General features: G+C 45.1%; 1 protein-coding gene across 2 annotated transcripts; it reads right to left on the bottom strand.

The window, feature by feature from the left end:
* Nucleotides 1–2,677: 2,677 nt before the first annotated feature.
* On the bottom strand, nucleotides 2,678–13,194 carry ccdc120b (coiled-coil domain containing 120b). Of its 2 annotated transcripts, none has more exons than XM_084028355.1 (10): nucleotides 12,770–13,194; nucleotides 7,146–7,245; nucleotides 6,257–6,387; nucleotides 5,574–5,675; nucleotides 5,363–5,483; nucleotides 5,207–5,266; nucleotides 4,812–4,965; nucleotides 4,611–4,712; nucleotides 3,316–4,353; nucleotides 2,678–2,854 (listed from the first exon to the last, which is right to left on the bottom strand). In XM_084028355.1, the coding sequence occupies exons 2-10, from the start codon at nucleotides 7,192–7,194 to the stop codon at nucleotides 2,758–2,760; spliced, it is 1,854 nt and encodes a 617-aa protein (XP_083884481.1). In that variant the 5' UTR covers nucleotides 7,195–7,245; nucleotides 12,770–13,194; the 3' UTR covers nucleotides 2,678–2,757. The 2 variants fall into 2 exon arrangements, with proteins under 2 accessions (XP_083884481.1, XP_083884482.1); XM_084028356.1 differs by lacking the exon at nucleotides 12,770–13,194 and adding an exon at nucleotides 7,335–7,349.
* Between the last annotated feature and the right edge of the window lie 606 nt (nucleotides 13,195–13,800).

The raw sequence follows: 13,800 nt of genomic DNA, 5'->3' as shown, positions 1-13,800 counted from the left end.
CTTGTAAATGTAAACGTCTGCATTCCGTCCGGACGGCTGAACGAAGGGTCTTCATTGGCCTGGAGGAGAGAAGAACTTGGTTTGGTAACTATCAAGTCCAGTACTTGAAGAGAAAAATAAAACTATGCGATGGGAACATTCCTGGCATTTTTAATCACTAATGATGCTACATATTGCACTACATTGTGAACAGCAAAAAATATTATGCCTCAAAAATGTCTCCTAGAATAAAACATTGTCCAAAATCCTATACTGTGCCTTTTTCTATTTGACTATACTATGACTTTGCTGTGACATTTTATGACCTTTTTCAACATCCTGAATGACAATGATTAAATATTTAACATCCTACATTTTTTAAATACATACTTTACTATGTCATTTTCTGGGCTACGCTCAACTTATGTGTACTAGTTTCAGGTACCTGCATCTGTGACTGCTCCCACTATTACATGTGTCACCATAAATAATCATGTCTGGCACATCCTGTGTTGAATTCAACATGACACTTTATTTAGTAGAATGAATGCACAATCTCATACATACAGTATAGGACGGGCCTATTTAGTCTTATTTCATAGGCCTGGGTATAAAGAGAGGAGGGAAAGAGAAAACAGCTGCATTTAAATATCTAAAAAATAAAATAAAAAAACAAAAAGGATAATCAAATATTAACACGTCACACTGCTGAATGAAGTGGTTTAAACACACATTACCAATCCCCGCACTGATGAGAAAGAGTAACAGTAGATAGCTACAAAATGTTATAGGTTCATAAATATACTATAGTTTGAATAAATCTGCTTTGGAGCTAAATTTATATCATTAATTTTCAACTTACAGAGAACATTATATGAAAAATACATTTACGACCCCCAGTGCACAGCAGTTTGGTCTTTAATTTCAGGTTTTAACCAGCTGGAAGAAGCTCTATGAAGCTGAGAACTGAGAGAGGCTGTGAATCATCAGACAGCAGAGGAACCCAGGGAACATTCCACGGTGTGCTACAGCTTTTAACAGAGTAGAAAACAACATCACTCATGACAAACGGAAAGAATTACATTCAAATGAGTCCAAACATGGCCGAAGATCAAGTACATTAAAAGGGGGGGGGGGGGTTAAATGTTCTGTCTACACTAAGACATACTTTCAGTTTCTTTGACGTATTACTCTGATATTTCTGGTGTTCAAAATGCTATTAAGACTGATTAGAAATATATTATGACAAATAGCTATTCTGATATCAAAAAGTACAGTTAAAAAAACAACAACAACACAAAACGAAGCACATGAAATGAGTTGAAATCATTACAAATCCAAAAATCAGCCAGCATGAATTCTCATTAACAAATTTACCGGTACGAGACCTGCTCACACCGTCATTCAAAACTACAGCAGCCCTATTCTGTTCACACCACCGACCTTTACTTACAACCAATTAAATAGCGCTCACTATGGGGGGTGAACGTCGTGGGCGGGAGTTATTTGGATTAAATACTTTTATCACGTGGTTAGTTTTAAAAATGACGTTGTTAGTACGGGAATAAAACTTGAAACTCATCAGTACAACCCACGCTATATACAGACTAACACTCAGATAGACCTTCGGTAGATGTTGGCAACTTACTTTCCCCAATTATAAACCCGGTCAACTGCCTGTCATCACTCTTGGTGTCAATTTCATAGGGAATTAAGGCTTAAGATGTTCATAAAGTGCTCCATATGACACTCAAATCCTCCACAAACTGAATGCAGGAAAAAGAACAGATTTGATTTGAGTATATTCTTGTCATACAGTCATGTGTTACCGCCGTGCAGTAGGTTTCACAACAGCCCTCAGGTCGCTCTTTAACTGGTCTAATTGTTCTGTCAAGGTCAGCTACATTTATTGGCCAGCACTATACGCTGAATCTAGAAAACATCCTGAAAAATCACAATACATATGACATCATTCCAAATCCCCAAATTTAAGTGACATCGTGAACTGCTCTCAGTTTTGATTCGACTAAGCTCACACTAGAAAGCACTTTAAAGGTTTCTAACCAACGTTTTGATAGTAAAACATTTAGGCACTCCCGTCGGCTTCACTACAGCTCGCGGCCCGTTTCATTTATCAAACATGGAGGATGCAAATGGCTGTGAAATTAACGGCAGATGAAGACTGACTTTTATATATGTTACAAACACACATTCACTGGCATATATTAATACTTTTCAAATGGTGTGAGCTCGTAGAACGTCTTTGTATATCACAAGATCAATGAGCAATAAATTACCTCTTTAATATAGCTGTTCTTTATATCTCAGAAGATACAAAATAGTAATTTAGAGTTGTATATATTCTGTAAAAAAGTATATCTTGGGAGAATTTTCAGGGTTATGAGGAAGGATTTCGCTGCTCATGTTGGACCAGAAATATTGATATATTAAGTACAGCATGACCGTGGTGTTATTAGACGAGTCACTCCAGTGCACATCCACGTGATAATACTGGGTTTGAAGTTCATATACTGGTGGGATCAGTTAGAACATGGGGAACTTGCCAAGGCTTTTTCACACTGTACCGCTACAGTTTGTCATATATTCCAGTCTCTTTCTGCTGAGGTTGCCATGTTTTGCTTTGCTGTTGAGGTCACATTGTATCAACTCATCTGTGTGTGTGTGTGTGTGTGTGTGTGTGTGTGTGTGTGTGTGTGTGTGTGTGTGAGGCTACAGTGTTGCTGCTCAGATAAAGTTGTGTGTGTGTGTTCTGCTGCTTCAGACCAGGGTGCCTGGGTCTGCACTGGGTTCCTTTGGGGACGCCTCTTGCATCTGTGGATGAGCGGTCTCCTGATAGAGAGAGAATTCCATCGACCTGTTGGGGAAGGCAAGACGGATCAATACAGCGCTCGATAAACAAGGGGCAGGAGGTTCGAGGGTAAAACCACAGCCAGAATACATTTTCATGAAACTGAAAAAAAAAGTATGAGTCATGGTCAGGAGCGCCGGAAAGTTGCCGTCCTTGAAAGTTCATAAAATCCCAGATGAAATTAAGTCATGGTGGGGTTGAAAAAACAATGTCATAACTAAGGCCCATGAATGCATGTTGACATTTTATCTGTTGAGTTGTCAAAAGTTTGAAGCGTAAACGTCACGGCGGTCTCTGAAGGGCTACTTAAGGCAACTCAAGGAAGCCTGTGAGGGATGAGGAGACATCCGAGGCAGACAGCTTAATGCTGACCATGCAAAACACAAAATAAAACAACCGCGGTCGTAAAAGTCACAGGATGACAGGCGGATTGGTTGGGAATCATTTTTTAAAGTAATAATACTGACCTTCCATGCAGCGGGTGACCATGGAAGCTGACTGACTGGGTAATCTGAGACCTGTGGGGATTGGCTGGTTCACCTTGAACAGACTGGGCCTGGTGCACCAGCGGGTGGGGGTGCGAGAGGCGCGAGATCCCCGCCTCGTGGCCCTTTGGGGCCGCAGAAGGATAGCCAAGGGCGTTCCTCAGGTACCAGTCCCTCAGGCCCTCCAGAGCCAGGGCTTTATGCAAGCTCCGGGTTGAGTCCTCGGGGGTCGGGAGGGAGAACTGTGGGGGTCTGCGGCCGAAGGAGGGGCCGGACAGCTCGGTCTGGTAGGGGTGCAGGTTGGGGATGGAGGACGTGGTGGTGCCAGAGGCAGGAAGGGGAGACTCGTACGCGGAGAGCAGGATGGCGTCCTGGGGATGTTGCTGCAAAGGGATAAAGGGTCCACAAGATTTGGTTCTGGTGACTTTGACCCTGCGCAGCTCGGCTTGGGACCCTCGGAGGACCATCGGGCTGTAAGGAGGAGCAGCGCTGGGGAGGTTCACCTGGGAATGGGAAAAGCCGTTGGCATGGGGAGGCACCGCCGCAGTGGAGGAGCGGGGAGAGGGGGTGTCCTGCCAGATCCTGCCTGTGGACTGGTACAGGTGGTGCTGCACTTGCATCCTCTGTTGCTTCCCCCAGATATAGTCCATCAACAGCTCGTTGTAGCCTCCACCAGTCCCTCTGTCGCCCATGGACAGACGCAGTTTGGCCTGGTCCACAGAGCCATCCGCGCGTCTCTCAGGGCTGCCCAGGTGGATGTGCTGCAGTTTGCCATCGGTCAGTGTCTCTGAGCTCTTGTAGGGCCCTCCTCTGGGGGGCATCCCGTTTCTGGGAGCGGGGTCGTCGGGGAGGCTCGATCTATCCAGCAGGGCCTCGGAGCTGTTACTGCGCCTGGCCCGGGAGCTGTAAGGGCAGCCTCGGCGGTCAGAAGAAGAACCCTCCTGGGCGAGGGGAATCATATAGGGCACATCCAGGCTGCCAGACCACTGCTTCAACCCGTTGCCATCCAAGGCATCCGATCTAAGGCAGACACGAGCACAACAACGGCTTACATTAGAGACGGATAACTGCATCTCACAGAAAATCACTTAAGAAGGGACACGATTTGGATGCTTAAAGGCCAAACAATGAGCTCAAGCCCTCGCTGGAAGCTAAATACGACACTCATTGTTACAACCCTGATTCTGTGTTTGCATTTAGCCATTTCCAACCACACGAGCATCCCAGTGGGAGGAAGCTGGAGCTCCAGACAGAAGCAGCACTGTACGGCGGATTACCTGACGTGAACGCTGATGGGAGCGGTTCGGGCCAACAGAGGAGTAGCTGGAACACTTCTACCTTCGATGTTAGATGCACTTCTTGGTAAAGAGTGAGCCGGGCTACGAGAGAAGACAACGCAAGAAAGACGTGGACGTGTTTAACGTTCATCACCGCGACACGCGCACACATAGTGTAGTACCTAACGGAGGAAAAAGTACCTCACGGAGCTTGTGACGGAGTTACGGCGTGTCCTCATCTCATAGTAGATCTCAACTGGCGACAGCTTCCTGCTGATCCTGTGGTCGGGGCTGCCCACGGTGAGCCGGGGCTGAGACAGAGAGCGCTGGTCGGCCGCCACGCTGGGAGAAGACTCTTTAGAGGGACGAAAAACAAAGAAATAATCACATTCACATTTAAATTGCATTGAGGCAAGCGTGCTATTTGGGGTTTTTACACCTGAATGGTGACCATAGACGTGTTAATGAGTGTGATGTCGAATGTGAGAAGTGCTGCAAATACGCTGAGCTAATTCTACCGCGTCAGCTAATCTCATTACAAATATCTCCACCGCGGATAATTGTTGACAGATGGAGTCTGTGTTCATTCCACTCACCATTGTCGTGGGATGTTGAATCGGACATTGAGCTCGTGCTCTCTGACATCACAGTGTCCTCTGAAAGACAAGACGACGCAGCATGAAATCTGATATCCAGACATAAATGCAAATATATACGGCGCGCTCGTGGTTTCCGGTGCGTTGTGACGGTACCTGTGTGACACCCCCGGTGAACCGTCCTCTTGCTGTTTGGGATGTTTCGCTCTGATTCCGAGTGTCTGTACAGAGCACCAGTGAAGATGGCTTTCATCTGCTTCCTTTGGGCAGCTTCATCCTGCAGCCGGGGGGGGGGGGACGGACAGCCAGCCGTGTTAGACCACAAGTACCCACGTAAACACAATTAATATTCAAGGTGTTGACTTACCTCTGCCTTGGTGTTGGGCTCCAGGCCAGCTCTGCGCTGCACCAGTGGGGGTTTCTCTCCCGTCTCCAGGGGGAAAGCATGTGGCAACTTCCCAGTCAGCCCCTGCAGAGGACATTCATTAGCCCCCCCGGTAACAAAAAGTCATCTCCTCACCGGTCTAAAGTGTTTCACCACTTAACGGATTCATTTAAATCTCAATAAAACAACCCCTTAAATAGTTGAATGCACTGAAAGAGATGCCAGATATGAGGTTTTTCTATCATAATAACTCTACAGATGAGCAGTGCTTCAAATTGGTTACACTGAAAACGGAGCAGACGGCTTGTGAGTCCAAGAATAGAGCTCACAGAGAGAGGGGGGGGGCGCTACTCGTTCAGCTGAGAACATAGGGATGATTAAAAAGCTGTTAATGAAAAGCTTAGGCAGCTGTAGCTACATTAAGACGTGTTGGCGAATTCTCTGGAGCAATCAGGCAAATATTAATATGCAACTCATTTTATATGAGGAAACATATCACTGGTTACCAGTTGGATCTCAGGAAAATGTGATTACAAATATGATTATAATCTCTTATATGCTGTAAAAACCCAACAAGTGTCATGCGTCGTCTGTTCTCGACACTCGAGCAGCACGGAGAAAGTCATGCGCGCATGTTTTAAAAGATAAGTGAGAGCTATACTCACTGCTTCCTGCAAACAGACTTGTTTGAGCTCTCCCACTCTGGTGTTGAGGAGAGCCTCCAGGGCCTGCTTCCTCTCTTGCAGAGCTGCGACCCGCTCCGCCTGCAGCTTGCCGTCCTGGCAGCCTTGAACATCTGCACAGCACAGCAAATGTAACGCAGCCTCAGAAACACTGGATTCACGTTAATTCTGTATTTTATGGTCAGCAAAGCCCAAGAAAAGGCCCAAGTATGAATATAGCATTGTGAGTTCATCAAAATGTCATTTTTATTCTGTGTCATGAAGCCAATGTTGCCCAAAATCTATGTGTAGTTTATTGTTTTGTTGATTACTTTGAGAGACTAACACATTGTTGTTTTTTTCTCTTTTCATGGGATGTGTTGGCCATAAAGAAACAATTTTATTTTCACAACAGGAGGCCGGACACAGGAGGAGAAGGATTCAAACTAAGACATTTCACCATTTCAAATATTCATATGAAATTACATTGTTTCACAAAGATTGCTTTTTTTAAAATGTGTGTTTTCTCACAATAGGATGTCCGCTCACAGTTCCTCAGTGCTCTGATAAGATTATCTGACAGCTGTGGCGACAGTTTGTGAACAAAAGGCCTACACACACACACACACACACACACACACACACACACACACACACACACACACACACACACACACACACACACACACACACACACACACACACACACACACACACACACACACACACACACACAGCTGTTTTTTCAGCTGGCCTGTTACCTTGGAAAAAAACAAAACACTTTTGTTTTCCTCTCTCTTGAACCGTGAGAAAAAACACACACACAGGCCATTCCAGGCTTGTCCAGACACGAAAGTGTCTGTCTTTGCACTGAGAAGTCATTAGTACTCACCAGGAGCCCCCAAACCCATGGATGTGATCAGATGCCCTTTGACCTCCATGTGGTGTAATTCTGGGGACTTTACAACTCTCGCTCGCAGCCACGCCCTCACCTGATGGAAAAGCAACAGAACAGACTTAACTCCTGCTGAGAAGGCATCCACACAGTATGTTCAGGCTCAGATGTTTCCTTCTCGCTGACCTTGCAGCATCAGCCACGTGTTTTCTTGAGGTCTAGAGTCAATGGTTGCATTTCTAGCAGGAGATAAGAACGGGTGTCTCCTAGATCGGATTACACCAGGTACCATCAGGGGGCGCTAGTGCACCTCTGTTCAGGTGTCTAAAGCTGAACCCTTGAAAAGTTTAAAACAAATAAAATGAAAGTGGGTATAAGATTTTTCTGCGACTCAACAGACTCAACAAGCTGAGAGTCAATCTGTCATACAGAAACGATCAGAACAGCTTCACTTAAAAGCATCATAAATCCCATAATTGACATTATAGAAAGCATAATAATAATAATAATACGCATTAAGTCGTCTTTATAGAACATTTATAAAATATAAAAGAGTTCAATTAAAGTCTGATGATAACTTCAAATTGCACCTTAAAGCATTCTGTAAGTGAGTAATACTCTAAGATTAGCTCTCAGATACAATTAGCAACCAATTAATTTGCAAAGAGAAGGAAATGAGACGGGATAATTAACATTAATAATGTATGGTCAGAAACAGAGAGGGAGAAACCTAAACCCTGAGTGTTTTATAGCTCTATAGCTGCTGGTACAAAAGAGAGGGAGCCAGAAGCAGAGTGATGGAATAAATAACAGAGACTGAAATGAAATGTTCTGCTGAGTTTCCCCTTTCCTGCTCTCATAAATATCATTATGTTTACACCAAATTCACTTTGCATGGAATTATCTTTAGTATATTTCACAGCTTCTTACATATCAGATCATCTATGTTGACTCACGTGGAATAAGGCCATGAAGAAGTGCTGCCTTCACACACAGCGACGTTTCATGTGCACTTTTCCCCACATAATGGAGGTTCATTACGAACAAAGCTTCTTCCCTCAACCCAATACAGACCTGACATCCAAATATAGCGATCGCGTTTTTCTGCCAAAAGCCTCTCACTCAACGCCGCTCGCAAATCGCTGCCATAAACAAGCATCTCGCCAGTCGAGTAAATCATAAAACGACTCCATTCAGCCCTCAAATCTAGACGGAAGGCCTCGAGGGCTGAGGCAAAATTACCCGTCCGAAGGCTGCTTCTTGCCAGCGACGCATCTTTCAAAAGGAAACATTTATCTGTCACTTACTCTGAGCAGCTGCCTCAAAGCTGTGCACACGAGTGACCAGCTTTCTGCCCTCTCTCTCTCGCTGGTCAGTAAGACATAGAGTTTTGTATTCTTGGCTCTATTTGTGTGAAGCGTTGGCTCCCCCCGTCCTGCAACTGAACCTGTGACTGCTGTTTGCTGCTGTACGTGTGAAAACTCCCAGCATGCTTGACCTCCCCATTGACAGACGAGTAGGAGCCCTTTTCACACAAACAAGTGGCCGAGTTACAACCGCCGCATGGACAAAAGCTCATCACATGAACCCTGTTAAACAAAAAACCGAGCGCGTGATAATCCGATTTTAACGTTAATCTAATGTGCCGAAGGGAGGACTTTTCACCTGAATGTGCAGCGCAGCCTCACGTCTGTTCTGTGTTGAGCAGAAAACCCGCTGAGAGAAGCAGTCAGGAGAAGACAGACAGAGACATTTGGTATTCATCTGCGTGGTCGCCGGGGCAGCTGGAGCCAAAAGGCAGCCGTGCCTCCAAAGAATGGCTTTGTCCAGCAAACCAAAACATTTGCTTGGAAGCTCGCTGCAATCCTTTTTTCACTCACTGAAATGTGACCTACATCTCTTTAGAAAATGCTTTGGCTTCAGAGTCAATTAGTGTTTCATTTAATACAGTCTTTTAAAGCGTTTACAATGTGACGTTTGAAGTCAGAGGGAACACATTCTTCCTCTTACACGTGAAATTGAAATGAATTAGCAATAAAAAAACCCATCTCTGTTGTCTGAAGGAGTTTTGCTCCACCTTTACTTGGTCTGGTGTGGTCAGTAACTGACGTTGGCTGATGTTGGCAAACGGAGTCTATTTGCTGACTTGATGGCTCTACGTACTTTTCAGCAGGACAGCACACACCCGTGGTATCTAAACAAAACACGTCGGGGCACGCCAACGTCCTAAACCCCCGCGGCAAGGCACATCAAAACATCCCTGACTACTGCATGTCTGTGTGGGTCTGGTGGTGTGAAGTCTTGGCATCAATTCACATAAAATGAAATTATATGACGCAAAGACAAAATAGTCTTAGTATAACGATTTAAAACAATCATCATGAAATTTGACTTTGCATTAAAGTGCCGGGGAAGGAACTGGGGGTTCAGAGTCTCGCTTCAACACAAGTCGATACGTCAACATGCGGACAGGAGGAGCCAGGGATTGAACCCCCAACCTTGTGGTTAAAGGACGATGTCGTGAAAGCTTTAAGATCCTTCTATGGTAGTAGAAGCAAGTAGCAAGCGAGCAGCAATAGTTATAATAGCTATAGTGAAACAGAAAAGCAGCCAATTACAAAAAGAGAAATGACCAAAAAAGGAAAATGCAAAGCAAAACAAACGGCATCACCACCATTTCACATGAGATCTCTGCAAAAGCGCCAAAGTAGTGAGCACCAAATATACATGAAAGCCCCCCAGGGGTTCCACATTCTCAAGTATCCTTTTGACACAAGTACGAATCAATCACCTGCAACAGGTCGCCCTCCAACCGCTGCCAAGTCTGACAAATAAGACACCTGGGAGGATCGGGGTCCCTCACTGGAGGAAGTGGAGCGTGCACCGCTTAAACATCTGGTGTGCAGATGTGCTGCAGAGGTACAGTCAGGTAGGCCTGCAACAACAACACGGCACCGTTCGCATTCCAGAGAGGAGCCTGCCGGAGAGATGGCGAGACGTGAGGAATGAGATCAAAACACGGTCCCGGAGAGGGAGGGGCATCAAAGGAGGGATCGGAGGAGATACGAGTACCAGAGATATGAACCCCGAGACCACCATCATCATCATCAAACACGTGTTGACTTAGCACGTGTAGAGGGATGAGGGGCGAGCTCTGGATGGCGGCGTAGATAGCACTGTGGGAGCCATGTTGATTAAAACATGAGCTGTGCGATGGGAGCGAGCTGCATCGCCCGCATGCAGATCAGCCACGAGTTTAGTATTCAAGCCCGCCGGGGCGGAAAAACAGCGAAGCCCCGTAAGGTAGGTCCACACATGGAGCGGCGCTGCTCTCTCTCTCCAGCTTCCGAGTCGTCCAAATCAGATCACAACACTCAACGGCGGGGCTAAATTCCTACAGGCAACAGTTTGAAATCCAGTTTTCTCCTCCCTTGATAAACACGTTGCCTCCCAGCTCTTAGAGAGATTCACTCTCTCCGCCGTCAGCCTTTATGTGGCCCAAGAGTCCCCCGGAACAGGCTGCTGTTGTCACCAGCATTTATATAACGGATATATTCACGACTTACAGCACCTCTCAACAGTTGCTGCTTCTGCACACGCCGACATATCTGTTGCGAGTGGCAGGGGGGGGGGTTGAAGGAACAGCTGAAGGATCACCTCCAGCCCTCTGCAGACAGGTGAGGCGGGCAGCTCTCTTGTTGACACAGCTGTTTCCGTTTGTGTACTTTACACATGGTGACCAGAGCAGCGTTTACTACTGTGTATCGGAGGAGTCCAAACTAGGCCAATGGGCCGACTGTGTTGCTTTTGAAATATACATGAACGCTGCAAGGGTTGCCTCTGGCGATGGCGTGCCAGGACAATGCTCCTGAAGCTCGCCGTGACCTTCGTGTGCACGCTCGCCCTGCCGGGATGGGATTCAGGCTTCCGTATGATAAACAGATCAGGATTTAGTGAACTACCTCCACCTGGCCATTCCCCAACCAAAGAGCTGCAGGAGGCTTATGGAAGGTCAGGTGACCCCACCTCCCACCCCTCCCCCACTAGTACGATCTCTTCTTGTGCTCCCTTTATCCATGAAATACTGATTTATAACACGCTTATCAGCACACGGCAGGGCAGCTTAGCTCAGACTGACCAATCCTGTGGCTCGACATCTCTCTCCTCGCTGGCCTCGACGCTCACCTTTGCACGTTTGACACGGCTACCGCGGGTAAAACAAAGCCCTCATGGTGATTGCTATCCACCTGGATTCTGCTAAGCTGAGGGAGGGGGGGTAATAAAGAATGGAATGCTCCAACGTCTGAGGGGATTATTACTATGCATTTTCCTTTTTACGCTGTAACACCTGGAGGGATTTATGTATATATATTGCAAAGTTGTTGTTTTTTATGTTCCACTATGAATCTGCTTGTTTGTTTTTAGAGTTCAGGGGCTTCTTATAATGTGCAGCCACAGCCATCCATTAAAACACGTGCATAACAGCCTGATCGGATTCTGTTTCTGCTCTTCATGACTGAAGAAATGAGGGTGAATTATCCGTCTTATCCAATAAAAGTGAGCGCTATATGCTCTGGTGTATTTCAACCCTTGATAAGGTCTGGGATTTGATTCCCTGAGCTCGCACACTTTGGAAGAAAGGCACATTTTTTTAAATTTCAAATGCGTGCAAATGTACAGTTAAAAGGGTTTTTAGCTTGAAAAGGTTCTGGATCCACATCACGGGGTAAATAAATACGTGACTTCTCCTGCAAAACACAGGAGAGAACCCGACTCTGGAAAAGGCTTGGCAATAAAGTGGAAAATCCTCTTCTGAAAACAGTGAGGTGTTTCCCATGTAGGCCCACAGTAAGAGCCACCCTACTAGCTGAGAATCACCCCGAAGGCACTGACTGACCACACACACACACACACACACACACACACACACACACACACACACACACACACACACACACACACACACACACACACACACACACACACACACACACACACCATTTGGATGGGGTTTTTTCACATCCAGACAGACATCCTTGCTCAGGAATCTGTTAATAATAGGGCTTAACGCTGCAGCATGAGAACCCGACAGTGTTCATAAATGGGAACAGTGAAATCCAAACGGGCCCAGCAGACAGTGCTCCTACTACCCATCTGGCTCCATAACAATGCAGTAAACAGGGAGAAGTTGAGAATTCACGCGGATGCTGCTGTTGCGTTCACGGGCCCTTTTGATGAACGCGCCACGCAAACAACATGTTCCTCCGCCGGCGGGCGGCTGGAGAACACGGCAGAGACATGTTGGATTTCATGTCACACACTGGCTTTGCAGCTCGGCGTGGAGAAGCATAAAGCATGTGTTTGGCTGCAGCCACCCCGTCTCTCTGCATAGTGTCTGCAGGCGTGAGGAGGAAAACACACTGCACTTAATTAACGGCAGCAATAACGTATCGCAGGTGTGTCACTGACACGATGACAATTTTTTTTAACGTTGTAATAAATGCACACCAATGATTATCTATTAAAATGCCGCCTATGTAGGACAGGCTGTTGTCATAGAGAATACACTACTACGCCCAGAGAGGATGAGAAGGACATCTTGGAGCAGAAGCCTCTCTTACCAGAGAGCATGACCGACGCCTTCGGAGGTCTCCATGGTCCTCTGGAGCAACACCAAGCCGAGAAAAAGCATTCCTGTACGGGGCCACGGGAACAGAATCCTCCGGTGAATCAGACGTGCGGACGGTGGCGATAAACAACGAGGGGGGAAAGCCCGTCGTTCATGGTGCTGGCTCCGTATCCCAATTGTAATTCAGCAGCAGCAGCAGCAGCAGCCTCGCGACCTCCGCCGTGTCGGAGCCCTGCGCATCTCTCTGCTGTCGGGGAGAAGAAAGGTTTCCCTTCTGCGCCGGATGACAAACCCTCCAGTTCACACAGCCAACGGACTCAGCGCGGCCCGGCTGCTGTCACGGCGGCAGCGACGCCCCTCCCCGACGCAACATGCCTCCAACGTGCGACACTTCGTCCCGTCATACAAATGTTTGTTATTCGGTTGTTGCAGGGGCACGCGCGCAATGACGTTGAAAACAAAAAAAACAAAAAACAAAAATCACACCAAAAAAACGTTATCTTGAATTCATGTATGCTCTAGCGGTGCTTCTGCATAAGCTTACTTATGATTTTTTGTTTTATAACATGTTTCTGCAGGATTATATATATATATATATATATAAAAATATATATATATATATAAAATATATATATATATATAAATATATATATATATATAAAAATATATATATATATATAAAATATATATATATATATAAATATATATATATATATAAAAATATATATATATATATAAAATATATATATATATATAAATATATATATATATATAAAAATATATATATATAAAAAAATATATATATAATATATTTGTATATATATATATATATATATATATATATATATATATATATATATATATATATATATATAAAATATATATATATTATTATATTATAATATGTGCCAACATAACACATTAACATTTACAACTCTAGGTTTATGTTATTCATGAATGCTGGCATAAATAATAATAATAATAATAATAATAATATAGGAATAATAAAAGTCTGTATGGTTA

Source organism: Eutrigla gurnardus, assembly GCF_963514095.1.
Source record: "Eutrigla gurnardus genome assembly, chromosome: 2".
Taxonomy (NCBI): domain Eukaryota; kingdom Metazoa; phylum Chordata; class Actinopteri; order Perciformes; family Triglidae; genus Eutrigla; species Eutrigla gurnardus.
The sequence above is the reverse complement of the archived record's forward strand: the minus strand, read 5'-3'. Positions and strand labels throughout refer to the sequence as shown.

Coding starts and splice junctions, on each gene's coding strand:
- ccdc120b (XM_084028355.1), bottom strand. CDS start 7,194: ATGGAGGTCAAAGGGCATCTGATCACATCCATGGGTTTGGGGGCTCCT. Junction 4,966..5,206: donor TTCAACATCCCACGACAATG/GTGAGTGGAATG, acceptor GTCCCTCTAAAG/AGTCTTCTCCCAGCGTGGCG. Junction 4,354..4,610: donor CCCATCAGCGTTCACGTCAG/GTAATCCGCCGT, acceptor TGTCTGCCTTAG/ATCGGATGCCTTGGATGGCA.